This window comes from Oryza glaberrima, chromosome 5 (genome assembly GCF_000147395.1).
Source record: "Oryza glaberrima chromosome 5, OglaRS2, whole genome shotgun sequence".
NCBI classification, from domain to species: domain Eukaryota; kingdom Viridiplantae; phylum Streptophyta; class Magnoliopsida; order Poales; family Poaceae; genus Oryza; species Oryza glaberrima.
This window is the reverse complement of record NC_068330.1, coordinates 6,552,375-6,576,762: the sequence shown is the minus strand read 5'-3', so window position 1 is coordinate 6,576,762 and position 24,388 is coordinate 6,552,375. Positions and strand designations below refer to the sequence as shown.

The window sequence follows — 24,388 nt, the reverse complement described above, 5'->3', positions numbered from 1 at the left end:
CTTGTTCCTTTTTTTTTTTCTTAAAGATGATATCCTAGTCTTCCAGCTTAGCGGATTGCAGTTGCAATCTTCCAGGGTATGTTTTCTGCTATAACCAGTTCTTGTCGTGTTCGGCATGATAAAGGCCCTTCCAACATTCTTGCTTCATGCCTCTTCGGAACTGAGGAAATTTCACAGGATATTATGACAAATTGAACTGCTACGATCGTTCGTTTTGTGCATCTGCAGACGCTCTTATACATACTAACCCTCATCCTATGACAACTTTTGTGATGAGTAAAAAAAGCCCTATAATATTTATTTTTAAACCATCGGCTCTAAAAATACCTAAAAGGCTATACAATTTCAACCATAACTGGTGATATTGAGAAATTAAAAAATCATATAAAATTTTAAATTACTACAAAATTAGTTTGAAACTGTTGATAACCCTTGCCTAAAAGTACATAAAATTAATAATATATTAAGGCTGATCGGTAGTGATTGTTGTCGCAGCCACTGCAGCTGCGATAGCTCCAAGCTATTGCCGCCGGCAGTCATTTTGAATGGCCACAGCCGTAGCCGTTGCGACATCCAACAGAACCGAGCATCCTTATTGTTTAGATTTATAATTCAATATATTAAATTCACCTAAAATTCATTATATTTTGAGATGATTAAAGGCCTGTTCAGATTGTAACCAACATAAACCTTACCAAGTTTTGGCAATACCAAAATTTTGGCAAGATGGTAATATTGCTAAAATTTTGACAGGATTTCTTATGTATTAATTAAATTGAGCAACAAACTAAACGTAGACATTTTTTTTACAACTTTAAAAAAAAATAGTATGGTTAAAAATGACATCAAACGTGCCCTAAATATGATACGAGTAGCGTCATCAGATAAAAAAGGATACACCTGAGTACCTGCCTGAGATTCCTTGCCTCCATCTCACGGCTGGAACAAACACACCTCACCCTTCTAGAACCCTCTCGCTGGAAAGTGGGCCCCCACCTTCCTCATAAATCCCGGCCTCTCTCCTCTCTCTCTCTCTCAGCAAGAGAAGAACATCCAAGCGAAGAAGGTGGGGAAGAGAAGAAACAATGGCGGCGCAGCAGCTGCTGCTCCTCCTCCCACTCCCGCTACCTTCCAGAACCTTCTCGAAGCCCCTCCCCTCCCTTCCCATTCCCCTCCCCGCCCTCCGCCTCTCCTCCTCCGCCTACGCCGCCCGCCGCCGCGACCTGCTCCGCTCGCTCCGCTGCGGGATGAGGCGCTCAGGTGGGTGAGGCGAGCCCTCCGCCGCGAGGTGGATTTGTGTTGCCGCGGGTGGTGATTCGTTGATTGAATTTAGGTGTGTGGCTCACTGACCTATGCTTGTGATCAGACTTGGTGGCGGACCTGGAGCTTGCCAAGGACAAGCAGTGGCAGGGGAGGCGTCCCAATGGCATTTTCTGGATCTTGCTGCTCAATGTTGGAATCTATGTCGCTGACCACTTGTTCCAGGTACAATGACAACGCTAAGAAACAAAAATAAAAAGTAGGATCGATTAGTTGGTTGTTTTAGGGGGTGTTTGGGAGAGAGGGGCTACTCTCACAAAACCATAAGTCCCTAGGGGAGGGACTTATGTTTTTGAGAGAGGGGCTAAACTTTAGCCCCTCTCTCCCAAACACCCCCTTAATCTGCACAAATCAATCAATGTGGGTTGCACTGTAGAGCGGCGGGCTAGAAAGATTGCACAATTCAGGAAGATGTAGCCTCAGAGTTGTTAATTTATACTAGAGTACTTCCCTTGGGCATATTTTGATTGTCATTACAAGCAAAGCAACCCTCAATAAAAGATCAACGGAAGGAGAAATAAGCCATCTTTTTTTTTTTAAAAAAAAATACAACCATAGTAGGCTAAAGGATGTGTGCTTTGTTTATTAGAAAATAGAAAACATGAAATTTGGATATAAATCTCTGTAATACTAGCTTGCATAACATTATAACTTTTGGAAGAGGCTAATAGGCTGTTCCACTGGCTTTAGGCCCTAGGCTCAGAGGTGCCCATGGACACTCCTTGAGTGAACGGGAAGAGTCTCTGGCCTTTAACAAACCAAATTTGTAATTTTCTAACGTCATAAGAGGTGTCTTGTGGATTGTTATTTCTTGATCTATATCTAAACATGATAAGCAGTTAAGCGCATATCTTGCAAAGCTGATTTATATACAAAACAACACGGGCACATATCTATTCTTCTTAATTCATCTGTTGAAATTTATCTTTACTTTGTTGTTTGTTGTCTCCTTGCATTTCAGATTGAACATATAAAGGCAATGTACTTGTACCATGCTTTCCCTAGTTGGTTTCAGTTTGTGACATCAACATTTTGCCATGCGAACTGGTTAGTTTTTACTCGTTACTTGATATTCCAGATTCCACTTCCTTCATTTTCTTTTAACATCAGAAAATTTATTTAATCCGTTTATAAAGGGATAAAGATGGTAGCAAATATACATGTGTGAACTGTACCCTGTTTAACTTCCTTTTGAGTTCAATGGCCACTTATTCAGTTGTTCATGATCTATTGTAGGAATCATCTTTCAAGCAATCTATTCTTTGTATACATTTTTGGTGAGAATCAATTGCTAAAACAAATGTGCTGCTTGATGGTGACAGTTCTGTTAGGATCACCAATTTATTGTAAATAATGCAGGAAAGCTAGTTGAGGAGGAAGAAGGTAGTTTTGCATTGTGGATGTCTTACATTTTGACTGGTGCTGGATCAAACTTAATTTCATGGTTGGTTCTTCCAACATCTTCCGTGTCACTTGGAGCATCTGGTGCTGTTTTTGGCCTTTTCACAATCAGTGTTCTAGTGAAGGTGACTGTTTAAATCTTGGTCACTTTCAAAATGTTGCCTGAATTGTCATATCATTTAATTATTTCACCTCTTTGTTCCCTTGTTGCAACAGATGTCATGGGACTGGAGAAAGATTCTTGAGGTCCTTATCCTTGGTCAATTTGTTGTTGACAAGGTATATCACAACACTTTCTTATTTCTTTACTTATAGTCATTCAAGTATTCAACTGTAGACTTGTAAGAGAAATCATGAACAAGTCTTATATTTTTTGAGACAAAAAAAAAAACTGCAGGCAGGGATTCATTTTTTTCCATTTAAAAAAATATTTCCTCATGACCAGTTAGTGTCTGGTTTTCATCAGTTTTTTCTTTTTTAAAAAAATAAAAATGCTGTTTTTAGCGTTTGATATTTGGATAATTTATAGGAAAGGAGAATATGTCTATTCTGCCAAAAAAGGGAAACAAGTAGTATCAATCATTTAACCCATTAACCTACCCTTCTGAAGTTCTGATAATAAGTTAAGAACAGGTACTTGCCAAAATGGCAGTTAAATGTGATTTCTCGCTGAGATCTTTTTCCCCTGGGTGATTGTGGGATGCCCAGTCCATCCAGTATTTCAGTATTAGGTGCTAAATTCAGATGTAAACAATGTCAGTTTGTCCATTTCAAGAAATGACTGAATTCTGTTAGAATTCTATAGTACCAACCCACTTAATTGTAGATAAATACACCCTTTAATTCCAAATAGATGTCATTTTATTCACAGCAAGTAAGAAAATAGTTTAAATGAATTTGTTGCCCTTCATTTGTACTACATTAACTGGGAAATATGAGTCATTTGTTTGTGAGAGATGTAGCATGTATTCGACAAGGGCAAACATGGAAACATGAGAAAGTGCCTAAAAGTTCTAAAACGACCTACATTTAGAGAAGAGCTGAGAACTTGAGAAGGCTAAAACAACCTACACATTGAATCAGTGGGAGTAGATTTACACCATAAACATTCATTGCTGTGATGGGACAAACCATTCAGGATTGACTTGTTTTTAACCATTCAGGATTGACTTGTTTTTCCATCTGTGATATACATAAATATCTAAACATTCCCAGATATTTGACAATTCAAGGGAGACTTTGATTATCGATGGTAATTCCTATGGGCTTTTGTAACTCTGCAAATGGTGTTAAGTACTAGAATAAGTAGTCATCCCTGAAAAGAGGTAGTGTGCTCTACTTCTAGCAACATATTTGAAGCATAACTTATTACTTACTCCCTCCGTCCCATAATATAAGAAGTTTTAGAGTTGGACATGGTTATTAAGAAAGTACTCCCTCCATTTCTAAATGTTTGACACCGTTGACTTTTTAGCACATGTTTGACCGTTCGTGTTATTCAAAAAAATTTGTGAAATATGTAAAACTATATGTATATATGAAAGTATATTTAACAATGAATCAAATGATAGGAAAAGAATTAATAATTACTTATTTTTTTTAATAAAACAAATGGCCAAACATGCTTAAAATGTCAACAGCGTCAAATTTTTAGAAACGGAGAGAGTAGATAGAAGTGAATAGTTGAGGGTTGTGATTGGATGAGTAGTGGAGGTAGGTGGGAAAAGTGAATGGTGGAGGGTTGTGATTGGTTGGGAAAAGAATGTTGGTGGATAAGTTATTATATTTTGGGACAAATCCTGAGAGCTAAAAGTTGTTATATTTTGAGACAGAGGGAGTATGTAACTACTCTAACTACTGCTACAGTAAATTAAATGCTTTACTTAACTGTGTACCGATTTTTTTATATTCGTACCATCTTTAAGTACCAAATGAACATTCTTGATTTACCCCTCATGGTTTGGTTCTTACCTTGATAGGTCATGGAAGCCGCACGGGCAACTACTGTTACAGGGCACTCGCTGCAAGTAAACAATATTGCCCATCTATCTGGTGCTTTGATCGGTGCTGCATTAGTGTTCCTGATAAATCGTATCCCTTTTCCATCTGATGGTGATAGTTCAAAATCTTCAAAGGATACCAGAGAAAAAAGAAGCTAATTTATTCTCCATTGTCCAAATTAAAACGGCCACTCTAACAAAATTAACCCAATGCATTTTACTTTCCTTGATGGTTCTTTGTGTGCAAAGTCAGCTTAGTTCTGGTTTCTATTTGAAAAGAAGTCCTATGGAAGCTTAAGTTCCACTTACGATACCTCGGAATCATTTCAAGGGCTAAGTGTACTGCTGTTCCCAAAAGGAATAAAAGAAATAAAGATTATCACTTTCTTGTGTCCGAGAAATTATGTAGCGAGGCTTCCCGCCGTTATCAGACAGGACATTTTGATTTGGCATTGTGTCCAGTGAATCTCATAGCTGGAGAGAATCACATCCCTTTGCATGGACTACTGTTCTGTATATGTCTTGGTTTGCAGTCCAGAATTATGATCTGTATAAGATTAAGAATATTAGCTCTTGCTGTACTTCTTCTCAAGGAAATAAAAGAGCAAATTTCACAAAACCTCATTTATTTTGGTTTAAGTTGCAACCACAAGAGCTTTAATGGGTTGTACATAACCTGGTTATGTATTATGGTCCAATAGTTTTATAAAACCACACCGTTATTTAATTTTTAATTTTTCTTTGATCTACTATACATATGAATTCTAAATTTAATTTGAGTTCGTTTAATCTATCGTCTAAATGCTGTGGAGTTTTGTGAAATCTTAAGACCATAATACTTGATGTTATGTGTCACATGCTAAAATTACTGTGATTTATGCAACTCGAACCAAAATACCGGGTAGTCTACAAAATTTAGTCGAAATAAAACAATCTTTAACAGATTACATATGGCACGATAAATTGATAAACAGAGTCAAATAAGCATAAGGGCAATCCCAACCCATAATGTCCATAAGCAGTGTCTATGATGTCATGTCAATAAGACATCACAATAGAAACTACACTCTACAACTCATGGTTTCTTGAAGTGGGTCATTAATAAATATATCATCTCTCTTATCTACCAATCATATTTATTCTTCATCTATTATTAAGACAATATTCTCTCCCAATGCAAAACTTGATAGTGTCTAGTGCATATGTTCTCGTGTTGAAGCTGTGTCTTGCATGAGACCTAGTTTCTTTCTCTCTTTACTCTCTCTCTTAATTAATATAGTGTCACATAAGTTAAAAGTCCTACATGGCAATGCAGTTAATGTCATAGATATCATTCTATATGGAGGGTTGGGACTGCCCTAACAAACAAGATCTCAGCGATGGCTCACCGCTAAAAGATTCGTTTTCTAATTAGGCCATTCCCAACCCAAGACACTAGATATGGTTTTCATAAACTCCACATCATTAAGAAACTAGTAATAGACACTACTCTTCCAATTCAAACACCACTATTCCATACTTAAATTTAATGCTATTTGTCTCACATGATGTCTTGGATGTTGTGTAAAAACCATGTCTTATGCAAGACATGGTTTTCTTCTGTTTCCTCATTTATTTACTTGCCACATCTTTTTTCATCCTAGGTGGCAGCTTATTTAATGCTATGGACACCATTCTAGTCATTGAGTTGGGAATAGCCTTGTAGTGTGTGGTCTTGGCTGCACATTGATGACGACAATTTTGATTAGTGCTCATCATTTCATAGAGTATCTCCATCACAGATGGTGTCCATCTTCTAACAAAACAATGAAACCTTTACAAAATAATTTCAAATTTCCAAGAAAAACCTCTAAAAATAATCAGAAAAATCACACATCCACTAATCCTTCCGTGCACCCTCGTCCACAGCCTACTTCCTACTGGCGGCGTGCCACGTGGCACCATCTCCGGCCACCGCCGGCGGCAGCGGCCGCCGGTGGACGACACGAGCCGGGCTGATCGCGTCGAGGGCCCTATCGGACATACAGCCCATCGTCAGCAAGCCGCCGGCGCTGCTCCGCCGGCTGCTCTTCCCGGCATCCGTGCGCCGCCCGTCGCCGCCGCCGCCGTTGTGGTAGTAGTAATGGTGGTAGTACCCGGACGCCGCGCTGGAGAAGTTGCCGGCGGACGCCACGCCGTCCGCGGTGACCACGCTCCACACCACGCTCGCCTCGCTCGGCGGGTACGCGCACTCCACCAGCTCCCCGTCCGATGACGCCGCGTCGTCGCCGGCGGCGGCGCCGGGGTCATCGCGCCGGATGGTGGCGCTTGCTCCTGCGCCGCCGGCGTCCCGCGCCGCCGTGCTTGTTCCGGCGACGATGGTGAAGGCGGGGTTCTGGCTGCTCTGCTGCTGCCTCGTGGCCGACGCGAACATGTCCAGTGACCTGCGCCGCCGCTCGTCCGCCGCCAATGTGGCCGCGGCGGTGGCTCTGGTGTTGAACACCCGCGCTGACACTTCGCCGGAGTCGGCGGTGCGGATGCGGCGAGGCTCCGCAAGCTGCGGGAGGGGAGGAGGCGTGGCTGTTCCGGCGTCGAACACGTCGCCGTCGCACATTCCACGGCTCACCCTCGTCGTGGCGACCGCCTCTGCGGCCTCGGTGCTGATCCGCTTCTCCCCACCGACGGCGACGCCAGCTGCGCGCGCTTCGTCGCGGCGACAATCGTCGGCGATCACAGCCTCCTCCGCGCCGCCGCCGGCGCAGGCGCACGCAGCCACACCGAGCAGCCACCGTAGGAGAAGATTATGCGACGGCGAGGACGCCTTAGTTCCGGGCGTGCAGAGGTCACCGCCTGCGCCGGAAGGCTCCTCCGTCTCGACGGCGACGGCGGCGGCGGCGTCCCTCAGAAGCGCGGAGCGGCTGTTCCAGCTGGCCTCCGACGAGGTGGTGGCCGCCGTGAGCGTCGTGGGTGCAGCCGACCAGTACTCCTGCTGGCCGCCGCCGGTCTTGAACGCGGACGACAGCGACGACGACGAGCCGCCGCACCACAGCGCGTCGACTTCGTCGGCGCCGCTGAAGTAGCGCTCGGCGGTGAAGACGCCGATCTCCTCCTCCTCGTCGCCGGCGCCGGCGCCGCCTCTCTGGTGCACCACTACACTGTGCATGTCCATGGCCACAGCTTGTGTGGTTGAGAGATCAGGAGATGGTTTAGTGAGGCTCATGCCAATGGTTAATAACCACACGTACAATTGCAATTGGAGATGACACAATATCAAGGGCTTTATTAGGATCTTTTTCGAGAGAATAAAAATTGGGAAGTGGCAATGAGAGGAATGATTGTCTAGCAGATGCATATACACGAAAATGGAAAAAAATATAAACATACAAACTAGCTTAAAATATGAATATGATCTAGATACAGAGGGAGTAGTAATTGAGATATATTTTTTTATGTGTAATTTCCTAATCTATGTATCAATTGATTTGCACAATATTATTGCACCATTACTAACTAGAGAACATATCTTCTACATATAACAAATACATTTATCGCACCAACTAACAGATATCTAAAAGAAATTATAGAGAAAAAATGTTAGTATTAAGTGCACATATAGAGTTGTCTTTTTTTTATAACTACGATGAATCTAAAGTCGAGTCTCTATGTGTAGAGGCCCTGTTCGGCAGCTATGGCTGCTGCAGCCATTATGGCTGCGGCAGTTCAAAGTCGCTGCAAGCTGTAATAATTTTGAACTGCTACAGCCGCAGCCGCTACTGAAAAGATGACAGCCGAACACACCCAGAATTAGTAGAGGTGCACGTACATCAATTTGTTGATGTGCAAGGTAATATCAAAGTTAGTACTTGGTAGATACTTGTCAATGCTAAGGTTGTCTACAAAAGAAATAAACGTTGGGACTACCAGAAGACCAACCACAAGATTACAATGGTCGTGCAAAGAGGATCGATCTTGAAGATTACAATGGTTATGACGACGCCACCAAGGCTGTGTTATTTAGTCATTGTTCTCAATTTCATCGCTCTCCTTTTCCACGTGTACACTTGCCAAGCTGCTAATGGTGTGTTTTTTTTTGCAAAATTTTATATAAAAAGTTGTTTTTAAAAAAATAATATTAACCCATTTTATAAGTTTTTAAGCTAATACTTAATTAATTATATATGTGCTAATTCATCGTTTCATTTTCCATGCAAGGAGGATTAGTTCCCAACCAGCATTCACTACTAGAAAACGCATTTTCGCCGATGTTGGGTATTTATTTTCACAGGCCGACATGACCCTTGAAGCCAAATAGCCACCTATAAAAATACAAATCGGGGTGAAACTCGCTGGACCACTTATGTGACCCGCATGCGAAAATTGGCGTGGAATATAAATACAGCATCAAGATCGGCCAATTTTTTCTAAGTCCCACTTCCCCCTCCCCTCCACCTCTCCCCTCCCCTCCCCACCCCTCAGTTCTCGGCCTCTCCCCAGCCGCCGGCCGGAGGCGGCGCAACCCGGCGCGGGTGGAGGAAGGCGGCGCGGACGCGGGGCGGAAGGCAGCGCGGACGCGTGGTGGCCTGCGGCGTGGGGCAGCCGGCGGCGGTTCCCCTCCCTCCCTCCATCCCAGATCTGGCCGGAGGGGGGAGGGGGGAGGGGGGAGGCCGATGGCCGGCGGCGCGGGGCGGCTCCCCCCTCCCTCCAAGATCTGGCCGGAGGGGGGAGGGGGAGGCCGGTGGCTGGCGGCGCGGGGCGGCGCCCTTCCCTCCCTTCCTCCCAGATCTGGCTGGAGGGGGAGGGGGGAGGCCGGTGGCCGGCGGCGGAGCGTCCGTGCGGCGGCAACGGCGAGGAGAGTGGAGTCGGCAACGACTCCCCTCCCTCCTTCTAGATCCGGCGGCGCGGAGGGCGGTCGCGGCGGCAGCTACCGCTGGTGACGACGAGCATGGAGGCGGCAAGTTTGTTTTGATTTTGAAATGATTTTGAAAGTTATTGTGATGCGTTGATTTGGTTTGTGAATTTGATTGTGATGCTACTATGATGTTTTTGTGAATTTGTGAACTACTGGATTGGATGGGGGAATGGGAAGCCGGCGCCGGCGGTCAGTGCTGTAATTTTTTTCCCTAAAATTATTTTCGCAGGCGGGCCGTGGACTCGCCTACGAAAATCACCTATTTTCGCACTCGATAGGATACCGGCGGTTCTCTCCCCTGCCTGCGAAAACTGATTTTGGCCGCCTGTAAAAACTATTTTTCTAGTAGTGATTAAAGAACACAGTCCAAGAAGAGATGTGGCTAGTATCATGCCATTAAGAAAAGACATGGCTGATCGTATCGTCGACTATATATCCAATCCAAATCCAATTAGTAAATATTAAATCAAATGTTTTTACCCATACTAGTTCGTACGAAAACTCAAGCATCATACAGTCTTTTGAAAAAAAAAAAGGTCAATTAGATCAACGTCGTATACTTTTATCAGGCTTTGAGATAGAAGGGATCATCTTGAATCTAACCTATTGTTAGAACTCAAATATTACAATGATTGAGGAGTCAACTCTAGAAATTTGTCAGGGTGTCATGAGCTGAATCCGCTTGAGTAAAACAATTATTGAACTAAAAACAAACAAGCCATATTATTAGTTGTTGCAATGCCTCTATCATGCTAAATGCAGTATTGATGGAATGTCTTGACTTGATGTAGACCTAGGCCCCATAATATGCTTTGACTAGAATTTCGTGTGTTACACAAATTTCAAATTTGTGCTGCTTAATTGGAGACCTGATCCGTCAGATATGGTAGGGTATAATTATTCGTCTAGATACAGCGGAAGTTTACCATCCACATGCACAATATGTCAATATGCATGTCTACTTGCTGGGAGGGGAAGGGCACATGTCATTGATATACTAATTAATAAATAATGGCATATTGTGGGCATCGAAATTAAATTGTTTGTGATAGTGGTTCCAGACAATCTGTGATGAATAGTATCATAGTATCATTTTTTTTTGTTTATTGGCATTATTCTAACATATTTGACATACTGCTGAAGCCTAGGGGACCGGCGCTTTTGCAGGGGCGGATCTACAGTATAGTCATCGGTGTCAGGCGACACCAACGACTTTCGGCAAAACCTATAGCAAAACTACTTATCCATATATTATAACATCATATTCTAAGCATAATTAGTATACTATGACACCGATAAACACGTTATGACACCAATGAATCAATTTTCTGGATCCGCCTCTGCGCTTTTGTATCTTTTATCCTTTTAATTCTTTTATTTCACTTTTTATTATAGTGAAGATATAGTACACATATGCATGAACGTTACCATACTCACTCACATTAGCATATGCCAAAGAATAAAGGGCATAAAAATAAATTCATGAACATTACTATATTTCTACACTCCTCTATTTCATATTATAAGTCGTTTAACTTTTTTCCCAGTCAAACTTTGTTAAATTTTATCAACTTTATAGAAAAATTAAACAACATCTAGAATGTCAAATTAGTTTTATTAAATCTAACATTAAATATATTTTGATGATATGTTCGTTTTGTATTGAAATGTCAAAGCGAGGGGGTAATTAATTTCTAGTCAAAGCGCATTTGTATTCATATATATAATTATAGGTATCAGGATGAGTCGCTACAACAACTCTATTATCATTTTTCTTCTTCTTCTTCTTTCTTATACTCTTAGTTGAATATCAGAGCTTCATCCTTTTATTTCGAATTAGCCTTACTTTTGAAATATTAAATTATGGCGCTTAGTGCATACTCCTTCCGGTTATAAATAAATATTTAACAAATAGAGGATGAAAATCAGCTAAACTTTTAATACTTTGGCTGTTACTTTATGTTATAATAAGATTATAAAATCTTGTATATGTGTATGGTTTTACGGTATTATACTTTTTAAGGCAAACTGATGTATATATACTCCCTCCATTTTAATTTACTTGTTGCTTTAGTAAATCTCACACTAAATTATGTGTTGCAAGTTATGGCTATCCTAATAATTAATTATATACTAGATAAAAAGAAGGAAGGGAAAGACATCTAAAATTGCTTTGGAAAGCGAGAACATGTGACAAGTATTTTAATAAAAATTTTAAATATCATAATGACAAGTAAATTGAAATGGAGTACAAGTTTTTAATAACTCTTGAAGATGAAGATGTTATTGACAATCAAAATTTTAAAAAATGGACCAAATCTCGTCCTAACGGGAGAGAGTGTTACTTTTACTCTCCCGAACTAATTGGTTAGATCACTTTAGTCCACTAAAGTATTTTTGGCTCATTTATCTCTCTACACCATTGAAAATGGTTTGCTTTACTATTAATAATATTTCTCTTTTATGTTATGATGCTTTATACATGCAAGCTCTATTATAGACTGAAATGTTTTAGTCATAGATGGCATAGCTAAGTTCAAAATTACTTTCGTTTTTTTTCATGGCTGTTGTTTGAACTTTAAAATCTCGGTGTTTAACCAGTTTTAAGTGTTTTCAACTTACGTAATAGCGAGAAAAAAATCTTTAAAAAAATGTTGAGACGACAGTTATAATGCATCTGTCATTCTTTTTAAATTTCAGTGTAAAATATGAGAGAAATAAAAAAAAGAGAGAAATAGCACTATACAGTAAAGTGAACCGTTTTTAGTAGATCAGGTTGTAAAACGAGCAAAAAAAAACAGTTTTGGGGTTAAATGCTCCACTGAAATTATTCGGGAGAGTAGAATAGACTTTTTTTCTCTATTTTTTAATCCAGAATTTTTACAAGGCCCAATTATTGGCCCAAGTAGTCGCGGCGAGATTGCTGGTGGGTTATCTATCACAGTTTGGCCCTTCTGGGCACCGGACCATATATATCCAGCCGTCTTTTCAAAAGCTTGCATGGATTTTGGTCAAAACTCAAACTCTCCCGGCACACTTGGCACTTTGGCAGCAGCTATCAGCAGCCGCCAGCCAGTGAAGTAGAGAAATTGAGTTTTGAGCCATTCCGGTGCCTAAAAACCAAGGTCCTCCTCTTATCCCACGCATGCATTCATGCGTTGCGAACTTGGCGATCACATCCTCTCGATCGCTCCATCTCTCTCAGACTGCACAGGCGATCGAGCACCATGCAGCACGACCACGCCGCCGCGCGCCGCGCTGCTGCTGCTGCTCCTGTCCGCCCTCGCCGCCGTGGCACTACCTCCGGACTTCGCCATCACCGGCCGGTTAGAAGTATAGATATGTCGGTTAGAAATAAGAGTCAAATATAAATATAATGATAAGATATATCCTAGAGATAAGAGTCAAATATAAATATAGTGATAAGATATATCGTAAAGATAGAATCCTAGAGATAAATCTGCTCTTACTTGTATTGTACTCCAAGTTTCTATTCCCTGTTTACTCCTATATATACCCATACTCCATGAGATGGTCGATATAATAGATCAGAAAACCACAGAATATAACAAATTAGATTTTTTGACATGATATCAGAGCCATAGACTAGTGTTGACCGATCCTTCGCGCTGCCCAGGGAGACGAGAGGAATCTATAAGCTCTCCCTGGGGCAACGCCATTTGCTAGCCTCTTCAATCATCTACAGGAGAAGCGTCGGAGCCGGGACGGATCGTTGACGAGGCCGCCAAGAAGCAAGTGCCTAATCAGCCGCCAATTCCATTAATTAGCATTAGATTAGATTAGTTCCGTCATTAGCCACATAAAAGCGATCCTCGTGAGCTTAAGCAGCAACTACAACCAGCGTCAGATCAAGCATCCCCTATTCAAGCATCAGATCAGGCAGCAAGAATCAGAGAAGCCGAACGCGTCACACCATCTACTATCGTGCATGCGTTTTCGAGGAAGAAAAGAAGCAGCAGAAGCACAACACGAGCAGAAACAAAAAGAGAAGAACAGACGAACAAGAGCAGATCGCATCTCCATGTACTGGATCGAACCTCCCGACTCCTACATCATCGATCTCGCCGACAATCAATCACAGTGGTCTTCATCAATTTGTCGCCGCCGACCCGTCCACATAGATGGACACTACGCGTCCTCTGACAGATACATCTGCAAGACGTTTCATCGACGACATCGACCACGTCCTCTACGACGGCAACGACCGCGTCACCGACGACGGCATCGATCACGTCATTTACGACTACAACGACTGCATCAACCCGGCATCACTATTGTGATGACCGCTACATGGCGCAAAAAGACCAACCAAAGTGGTGGCCTCATCGCCAACGACGTCCTCTGACATATGCAAGACGTCCTCAACGGCATCCTCTGACATCTATAAGGTGCAAGATGCTAACCATTGCAATTTTCGTCTTCACACCGTGGCGTAAATATTTTTTTCGCCTTCGGCTATTTGAGGCTACACCAACTACCACGACCACAGCTACTACATGATCGGCTACATCGACGAACGTCTACAACAACAATCATTGACGGAAACTCCAGTCAAAGCGTCCGTGTCATCGCTATCGTCCATGACACTCCTGCTATGACTGCGGGAGGGAATAGATGGGAGTCAAGGGACGACACAGAAGGGGACGCAGGCACCAGGTGGAGGACCGTCCATTATAGATGCAATTAAGGATGGTGAGTCGAAAGAAGATGAAGAAATAGAAGATTTCAATTCCAGTCGCAATCGTTCGCTTCGCTCCCGTTACGGCTGAGGGGGAATGTTAGAAGTATAGATATGCTGGTTAGAGATAAGAGTCAAATACAAATATAGTGATAGAATCCTAGAGATAAATCTACTCTTACTTGTATTGTACTCCAAGTCTTTATTTCCTATGTACTCCTATATATACCTATATCCTAGAGATAAATCTACTTTACTTATATTATACTCCAAGTCTTTATTAGATTTTTCGACACGGTCGCGTCTACTGCGACAGCTAGCTGCCGCGCTGGCTTCGAGACCAACGCCTCCCACAGCATCAAGGTAAATACTAATAGCTAGCTCGTTCATCGGAGACGGAGAAGTACAAGCTGGGACTAGCTATTCGTTCATCGACTCACATATGTGAATATAGTATAATTATTATGTAACTATATTATAACTTATAGGTAACTATAATCTCTTCTCTACTCTTATAAAAAATGAAGATATTTTTATCGGTACTTTGATATGTTATCTGTGTATAAGTCAGTTGTTAAGTTCGTTCGTTTTTGGAAATATAGATATGTATTTGAGTCGGGTTTCGAGCTCATTTGCTTTTGAAAATACAGGAATAGTCATATAAGAATTCTCTTTAAAAAAAACTTGCATGCTAACTTGAGATGATTGGACTCCTAATTATAGCTCATGATTTTCTAGAAAAATATATATCCAAGCGAATTCTCACAGTGAAACTATTATAAATATCGAAGATGTTTTTGCCGGTATTTTAGTACGTCATCTGTGTATGAGTCGGTTTTTAAGTTTGTATTTGAGTTAGGTTTCGAGCTCGTTCGCTTCTAGAAATATAGGAGCAGTCGTATAAGAAATCTCTTTAGAAAAACTTATGTGCTAACTTGAGATCATCGGACTCATAATTGCAGCTCATGATTTTCTAAAAAATATATATCTAAACGAATTCTCACAATGAATTTCACCTTAACTAAACAGTATAACAATAATAAAATTAAAATAGCCTTCACCTGTTGGAACATACGGGTAATTTTTCTAGTATAAATATAATTTGTATGTGACTTAAAAAATCTCACAGCGACACACTATTTTCAAGAAGCGCAAGACCAAATCTCCTCATCCATGTATGCGCTATGATTTTCTTCCTGATATGCACAAATATTGATCTAAATTTAATGGTTTAAAATATGTGAAAGTTACATACAAGTTACATAGTAGTTGTATACAAGTTACAATTATATTGTATTTATATTTGCTAAATTTTTGGTAGAAAATTATCGATAAAATATATAACAAAAGCGATTCATGGATGGATATATATATATATATATATATATATATATATATATATATAGAGGAGCAACAGTGCTGATGGAGTGTGCCGGCACTTCGAGACGCAGCAGCTGCACCACAAGGCGGAGGCGACGGTGAACGAGTGGGGATGGTACAAGATGGAGGTGTCAGAGGACCACCGGGAGGAGATCTGCGAGGTGGTGCTGCTGCGGAGCCCTGAGCCAGAGTGCGCTGAGATCGAGCGATTCCGCGACCGTTCCCGTGTTGCACTCACGGGCAACAATGGCATCAAGCAAGGAGGCCTCTGGTACGCTAACCCCATCGCCTTCTTCCGCAAGGACCCGCTCCCCAACTACGGCGACATCCTCCGCTCCTACAACCTCTACGATGACGACTTCGAGAACGGAGACTGATTCATTCATTCATCCATCCCTTCATTTCAAAATAAGCATTTCTAGCTATGTATCCAGAAAAATATACGTGTCCAGATTCACAGCTAAAATTTACTATATTTGGAGATACAGGTAATATAATCTTTTCGTTGACGTTAGTGGTAACAAGTACTGATTCAAAACTGGCTCTTAGTTGGTTGGTTTCCATTTCGTTTAGATTACTTAGATTTTTGTTCGGCCCTCAAAATAGATATCGTCCAGTTTCGACGAAGGAAATCATGTAGGAGTATAAGCTATTAGGCTATGACAAACTTTTCCTTTTTTGTACTTTACAAATGGATTTGATGCATGTACATGACGATTATAATTCATAATCCATCATCATTGGATTTGTTATTCCACAATGCTAACTTTCCAGTATTGCAGATATCATCAATGATATATATATGAAGTTCCATTGTTGTAGATATTGCACTACTTTTTTCATTCTTTTCATTGGGCAATATTATCTGTGGAGAGCAAGAAATAGTGTTATCTTGGCATTACCATGGAACATGCTAAATGTGACACATTTTAGTGATGGTCTCTTGCATTGCTTATCTAGCCTGAGGAAAAGGGAGATTTTCATTTGGAAATTTTACGTATCCATATTCCTCCTGCCTTCTAGGACCAAAGGGCGGCTAATGTTGGGGCGGGGGGATGCCTGCACTTTTGCAGCCAGCCCCTTTGCCTCCCTCCCATAGGACAACATGCTGAAAAGAAAAAAATGCTTGAACAATTATAGTAGTACTTTAGATGGCACGATGAAATACGGGGGTAGACGGTGGTGGAGCCAAGGCCCGGCCAGCCTGGGCCATTGCTCGTGCTCTGCCTTATGCACTAGTACATATATACTCTTTGTTAGGCCTAATGAAGGGCAGATTAACCAGGCAAATTAGTAAAGCAATTAAGTTCACACCATCGTTTGTAGTGTGCAATAGATATTTTTCTGTAAGTTAATAATTATGTAGTGTAAATTTTCTTACATCAATGATAAATGGTCTATAGAGTTATACTGATTATGTGTTTTTATCATCTATCATTAGACTTACCCAGACTCAATAAATTTTCTGAATCTGCCAATGGGGGTAGATGAAAACAAAAGGAATGGCACACAATAAAGTAATTATCTATGTTTGGGAAAATGAAACATCTCCTCATATAGCTCTCTTCTGTGAAGGATGTTGTCACTTGGCAACAATATCCACATGCGCACTTCGAACGATCAAGCCATTTAGGGATTCCAAAGGATTATTTCTCCAATCTAAACTAGCAGACTCCATGATCATCGCTCGTACTCCTCTTTCGTCTACACCTATGTGACCTCGTTTGAGCCTGTGTGATCTTAATTTCCACCATGAGATCTCCGTGTCAATCCACTTTGTGAATGCACACACCCTTGAGTCTCCCTGTGGAAAGAAATTTAATTTGATAGAGATATGGAAGATAAACTAATAATATGAGCGATCGATGAAATGATAGTTAAAATGACACTTACAAAGAAGTCATCATCAATATTTGGACCTCCCCCCTCCCCTCCCCCACCCTCAACAACAAAAATATCTCGTGTTAAGGACATTTCCACCTGGCAACATTCACCCACATGGAAAATGAGGATTTTTGAGGCTAGGGAGGAGGGGGGTTATACCCACCAGGGACATAAACCACTCTTCGGGAGGGCTACGAGTGGCCTTTCTGCACAGACACCCCCTCTCCCTTTACTTCATTCCTTGGGCGGGCCGAGGTGCACTTTTGCAGCTGGTCCTTTGACGTCCTTGGCGAGAGATAAACTTCCCTAGGAAGGGCGGAAGGGGCTAGCTACAAAAGTGTAGCTATCCCTCCCCACCCATCCACACCCCCTAACCCACATGCCACGTCACATTTGCCACCTTGTAGGAAGATGTTTTATATAAAAGAAAGAACCCCTTCCAAAGAATGGATGAGTATACATATGTAAAATTGCAAAATGAAATTATAGCTGTAAATTTTAAAATAAATATAAAATAATCCAGCTGATTGTGGGCGTATGTGCGTGGCATGATATAGTAACACCATCTAAAAGATAGACATGGACCCAAACTTCATTCAATCCTACCGATGAAAAACAAATCAATAGCATGGAGGACGACCCTTGAGGCCAGAGCACTTTTGTTTGGAGCGATCGTTTTCATGATATTGAACTGAATAGGAATCCGTCAGAAACATGGTCTTGGGTTGCGATATGAGTTTGGGCTGCATTTGGAAAGGAACATGAGAGAGAGCCAAAGTGGTCAAAGAAGGAGAAGCGAGATTAAAGGGAGAGAGCGGAGTAATAAAAATGGTGCGCATCACGTGAGACACTTTTTTTCTTGACACATGATGCCCAAAATGATATGCGAACCATGAAAACGGTCTTCATTTTTAAAGTAGGTATGTATGCAAAGATTATCCTACCTTAAACCATCGAGGCATATATCCACCATCCATCCTATCCCATTCAACCCCTCCGTCTAACCAAATACACATAGTAATACTTTAGTTGTATCCGTCTTCAACCTTTCCACATAAAAATTAATAATTTTGATCTACCATAACTTTAAATTTGCACTTTAAAAACTTAGACTTAAAAATAGCACATGAATATGATGAAGCGTGAGAGAGATCCTGCGTCTCTTTATTCTGATGATATGACTTAACGCATATACTATTTAGCAATTTTAAACATTACCAACATAGTAGTACATACTTGGAGATACTCTCTCTGTTTTATCTTTTAGGTTTGATCAAATTTATAGATACTACCTCTGTTTTATCTTTTAGGTTTGATCAAATTTACAGAAAAGATTAATAACATCTCCAACACAAAATTACTTTCGTTAAATTTAACATTGAATATATTTTGATACATTTTTTTTATTAAAAATTTATTACCATATTTTGCTACAGGTTGATCGAAACTAAGAAAAAATTCAAACGACTAATAATGTGAAACGCATGGAGTATATAATACGAGAAGAGTAAAATTCAATTGACTCCACAGAACCATATACGAAAATGAAAATGACCACTACCCCTAATAATAAACAAGTCAATAAGTTTATTTATTATGCATTTTCCATGAACGTTCAGAGGTTTGGGCCTAGGACCTACATTTCTCACAGACCCAACAAACAGGCCACAGCCACAGAATAGTCGCAGTAGGGAGTCGTGAAGCGAAGAAGAATCCAGGCAATCAATACGGTGATTAGAGTAGTCAAATCAAATGACATGTAATCTGCCCTCGTGCTGCTGGATGATTGGATCAGACGCTCACAATTAAGTTAACCCATCTCAAACTCAATCCCGATCTCATCACATTCTCTCCTCGTCTCCTCCGCCTCAAACCTCGCCGCCGGCGGCCGCCACCCCCGCCGCCGCTCTCTTCTCCCCCCATTCCCGAACCCCTCCTCTCCGTCCCCCACCCGCCCAGACCCCCGCTCAGCTCTTCGCCGCGGGGCGCGAAGCCCGACGCCGCGCAAGCCCAGCCTCCCTCCGGCGAGTCCCGTTCCCTCGGTTCTTCTTCTTCCTCGGGGGAGGCGCCCTCCTCGGTGGCTCTACCGGGACCTGAGCCGCCGTGGAGTGAGGATCCGGGTTTCTGGTAAGATCGATCGATCGATCGATCCATCGCTCGCGGTTGACCTGGTCGTCTTACAGTTCGTGGATCGTGCGTGCATTGTCTGATCGTGTGCAGCATCCCGCTGGTTTCAGTTGGGGGGGGGGGGTGCGATGGCTGGGTGCGGCGGCGGCTGGGTGGCTCGGCTGGCTGCGCTCCTCGTCGTCGGGTTCGTGCTCGGCTCCGTCGACGCCAGCCTTGGCGATGTTGATCCGCAGTACAGGTGAGTTGTGGGAGCATGCTTGTGCTTCCTTGTCTTCTTCATTCGTCTCATCGAGTTAATACAAATATTCGTAGTTATCGTTAATTGACTTAATTCTACTCCAAGTGGGGCTATGCTGGATAAGTAGGCTCTTGATTTTTCAGTACTAAGTGGTTTATCTCCTAGGAAAATGCGTGCTTACTTGGGCTGTTATTGATGGCTAAACCCTGTAGTTAGTAAATCTCAGGTATTAGGACATAGTAGCAAGTGTAGCATTGTTTGGCCCTCTAATATTTCAAGATGTCCTATTGGTTGAATTGTGGTTTGTTATCCTATTCCTACCTATTTGTGGAAATATCTAAAATACAGCTTTTTTTTCCACTCTCGAAATAAGTGTTGCTTAAGTCTTATTATTAAACCTTTTCTGAAAAAAAAAATACTTACTAGTAATTCATGCACATCGGATCATGTTAATGTGATACTGTGTAATTATTCTTATCTAACTGGAAATTGAGCATGATGGTCAAATATGGTTGTTTTGTGTGGATATGCCTGACGGGAAAAGCAACGAAACGATACAACCTGAAAGTTCATAAATGATTGTGGGTATACGGCAGACATTGTCGTAGTGAATTCTGTTTATATTCTTCACTGTCAGCTAGACAAGATTGGCTATTGTTGTCAACTGTATATCTAGTCGCACAAAAAACGTTGAATTCTTAGTTAATGCCATAGTACCTAATGTTTCACATTTCTTTGTTAGTGAAATCTTTATAGAGTACACTTATTATTGCAGCAGGAGCAGTACATCCAATGGATTATCTTTAGCTAACCATTGTGACATTGTCATAGGCTGATAGTTGCATCACTTCATGTTTGAAGTTTCTACTCTCATTATTCTTGATTGGTGCCATGCTGTGAGAATATTCTAAGTTCTAAATTAGTTTAAAAAAATTACCAAAACAAAGCTATCAGTTATATATGTATTAGTGGCTCATCAGTGGTATATCCTGAAGAACCAACTTTAACTTTGGTCCTTTCATGAGGCTGTCATTTGCATTGCCATCCTAGTCAAACTCTTTGACAAGAATGGTTGTTTTCAAAGAGTCCCGTATTAGTGTACAAGTGAAATCGAAGTTCCAAGCTGATATTTAATGGCATCAATCGAAATTTACAATTTCACTCTCTTACTCTGGAGTATGGACATTTATTCTTCGGAGTGTAACCAATACACACTATTCCAGTATTCCTAGCTGTAGGCTGATTTAAACTTGGTTATTAAGTACATCATGTCTTCGGTGGCTTAGTTATGTAAATTTGTAAAGAACCAAATCTAAAGAAACTGACCAATAAGATCATCATTTGATGTCAAGGAATTACAGAACTTTTGTTGCAGTAATGTTTCCTGAATATCCAAATTTATTACCGCTTTTTTTTTTGGTATCAGATTCAGAGTGAAATATGGTTAAAAGGACAATTTTAATTACCATTGCCTTTTATTGCACAGTTGCATGATTTCATGGGTTCACAGCTGTACGTGGCAGATTGGCGGTGGGATGCCTGGAGACAGTCAGAAAAATTGAAATACAAATAACCAATAATAAATCGTTTGAAAGATACCTGCTAAACTTACCACATATGCCAGCAAATTAACCAAATTTCAGAGACCAAACTCAACAGTAAATCGATTACTAATCCTAGAAGCAGGTCTCTTTTTTGACTGATAAACAGGAGGAGGGAGTAAGGTTCTCAAAGTGATTAAGTGATAGTCATGATAAATCGATGGTTTAGTAGTGCATGAGAACCATATAGCTTAAAATTATCATATTGAATTATCAAATTCACACATCATCTAACTCATCTAGTACCATGGCATGACATAGGAACTCCAGGGACTTGCTGCTTCCAGTCAAGGCGAATGTTCCTGCTGGCTCATCTTGCTGACAGGACTCCCTGTTGTGGACTCTGATACTCGACATATATAATCTGTGAATGTTTAACCTACTAAAATAAATACATTTTTTAGTTTTCTTATTTTTCTTGCGCCCCATACATTCAATATAATTTTTCGCGCAGTTCATTGCATTTCATTTATGGTAGCACCAGTGATATCTTCTGTTTGTTCCTCTTTTCCTTTTTCTCGAAGGGTTTGCAAAGTGACATTAGTAATTTTTCACAAGATTTTATTTCATGAACCAATGAGTGTGTCCAACATATTTTTTTGGGCTTTATGAACTGAAATTTTTTTGTTGCTTTGTTGACCTGCGAACCCTTGTTCAGTTTTTATCATTCTGATGTTACCCTTTTGTGTTGTATGTATTATTTGAAGTTACTTCTATTTCTATTTAGAAGTTTTTGATAATTTTAGCTCTGTTTGTGAACTTTCAGAACTTGCGTGGAGGAGTGTCATACTACAGGGATTATTGGGGAGAACATCATAAGCCACTGCCAGTCCCCAGGGAATGATGACGCGTCTGTTGGAAGTTCTTGGTACACGCAGGAGCCCCTATACATGCAGTGGAAGCAACTAAACTGTATGAATGACTGCCGTTACTACTGCATGATGCAAAGAGAAGGTGAAAGGCAATCACGTGGTCTGAACCCTGTTAAGTATCATGGAAAATGGCCCTTCATACGTGTTTCTGTCTTCCAAGTATGTTTCAACTGTCATATTCCTTACTGAAACTACCATTTTCAGCTTATCTACTTCTCAAGTTCTCACCTGTTTGTCATCCTTTATCAGGAGCCACTCTCAGCTGCACTGTCTGCTGTCAACCTATTGATGCACTTCACTGGCTGGCTTTCATTTTTCCTGCTGGTGAATTACAAATTACCTGTTAGACCCCAAACTAAGAGGACATACTATGAATACACTGGATTATGGCATATATATGCAATATTATCAATGAATGCATGGTTTTGGAGCTCTATATTCCATACTAGGTATGAAGTGCTCAAAGCCATATGTAATGAAACTTGAGTTCATACACCATCATAATTCATAATTTGTGATACTTACACACCATTCTTCATTCTGTAGGGATATAGACTTGACTGAGAAGTTGGATTACTCTTCAGCTGTGGCTCTACTTGGCTATTCTTTAATCCTTTCATTGTTAAGGACTTTCAATGTCAAGGACGAGGCTACCAGGGTGATGTTTGCTGCTCCAATTTTGGCATTTGTTACAACACACATCTTGTATCTTAACTTCTATGAGCTTGACTATGGTAAAGTTCCTTTTCCCATTGTTGAAGCATTTTATCTTTTACCATCATCTAATGAGAATAATCCTGCTTTAGAACAAATATCATCATCTAATGAGAATAATCCTGCTTTAGAACAAATATTTTTCTAGGCTGTAGGCTCAGTAACACCCAAATCCTCTTTTTACCATGTTCCTTTGTATTATGACCTACAAGAGCATTAACACCATATTAGCTTATGGTGTTACAAGATTTTGTCATTAGCATACTGCTTAGTAATGGCATTTTTCAGTCCTAGTTTACAAACTTGCTTTTCAGTGTGGCCATAAAAGCGTATGGTTAGGCATATGGTATTTGTATTTATCCGACATATCTTTTCTCAGGGTGGAACATGAAAGTTTGCGTGGTGATGGCTGTGGTTCAACTTCTGGCATGGGCAATTTGGGCTGGCATAACCCAGCATCCATCACGATTCAAGCTTTGGGTGGTTGTCTTTGGTGGTGCACTTGCTATGCTTCTCGAAGTATACGACTTTCCTCCGTACAAGGGATACGCTGATGCACACTCGCTGTGGCATGCAAGCACCATTCCTCTCACGTATCTCTGGTGGAGTTTCATCAAGGATGACGCAGAATTCCGCACATCAACTCTTATTAAGAAGGCAAAGTGACTCAAGGCCGCAGATTTTAACTCTCTGAACATCAGATTTCTTGGGCAACTCAAGGGAACATGGGACGGGTTCCCTATCTAACATCGCCGAATCTCAGTGTGTTTGCCCCCCCTAGATTCTCCTGTAAAATTGATTAGAACAAGTAATTCATGTTTGCACATCAAGATTTTGGTCCTCAAACTCAGCATGTTATTTCCGGTGTATCATGTTTTTGCCCTGATTTGAATTTTGATTAGCTCGAAACAAACCATTATGTAGTAGAAAACATCATCTTGTTCTGGTACCTGATGGAAAGATTGAACAATGAGGGGCCCGTGTCTGCTTATATGACGAAAATTAGTCTGAAGTCTGAACATGATTTATTCCCAGTGTGCTTATATGTTCACATGCTGCTTTTGTTTTAACCTTCCTGAAGCTCCAAAGGAAGGAGAGAACATACTTTTATAAATCACACGACCTCTTTGTATGCTATGAACTATGGAAGTATGAAGATTAATGTTTCTGTAATTTTCCATCCAATCCCACATTCTCCCTATAATTTGGAGAAAAAATCTACTATGATATATCAAAGCTAGTGCTGCAACCAAAATGCTCTTGA

General features: G+C 41.0%; 2 protein-coding genes and 2 pseudogenes across 3 annotated transcripts; 3 read left to right on the top strand and 1 right to left on the bottom strand.

The window, feature by feature from the left end:
- The first annotated feature begins 1,018 nt into the window (after nucleotides 1-1,018).
- Nucleotides 1,019-5,796, top strand: LOC127772787 (rhomboid-like protein 11, chloroplastic). The gene is made up of 7 exons (XM_052298759.1): nucleotides 1,019-1,260; nucleotides 1,367-1,485; nucleotides 2,282-2,367; nucleotides 2,557-2,597; nucleotides 2,680-2,846; nucleotides 2,938-3,000; nucleotides 4,701-5,796. The coding sequence occupies exons 1-7, from the start codon at nucleotides 1,086-1,088 to the stop codon at nucleotides 4,878-4,880; spliced, it is 831 nt and encodes a 276-aa protein (XP_052154719.1). The 5' UTR covers nucleotides 1,019-1,085; the 3' UTR covers nucleotides 4,881-5,796.
- A 664-nt stretch (nucleotides 5,797-6,460) lies between these two features.
- Nucleotides 6,461-8,052, bottom strand: LOC127774638 (uncharacterized; annotated as a pseudogene).
- Nucleotides 8,053-13,751: 5,699 nt separating this feature from the next.
- On the top strand, nucleotides 13,752-16,065 carry LOC127773450 (major pollen allergen Lol p 11-like; annotated as a pseudogene).
- Nucleotides 16,066-19,373: 3,308 nt separating this feature from the next.
- On the top strand, nucleotides 19,374-24,152 carry LOC127774755 (uncharacterized). 2 transcript variants are annotated; one of them, XM_052301049.1, is made up of 6 exons: nucleotides 19,374-19,699; nucleotides 19,793-19,937; nucleotides 22,305-22,569; nucleotides 22,660-22,859; nucleotides 22,957-23,144; nucleotides 23,504-24,152. In XM_052301049.1, the coding sequence occupies exons 2-6, from the start codon at nucleotides 19,828-19,830 to the stop codon at nucleotides 23,788-23,790; spliced, it is 1,050 nt and encodes a 349-aa protein (XP_052157009.1). In that variant the 5' UTR covers nucleotides 19,374-19,699; nucleotides 19,793-19,827; the 3' UTR covers nucleotides 23,791-24,152. The 2 variants fall into 2 exon arrangements, with proteins under 2 accessions (XP_052157009.1, XP_052157007.1); XM_052301047.1 differs by having other exon boundaries at nucleotides 19,374-19,937.
- Nucleotides 24,153-24,388: the final 236 nt, after the last annotated feature.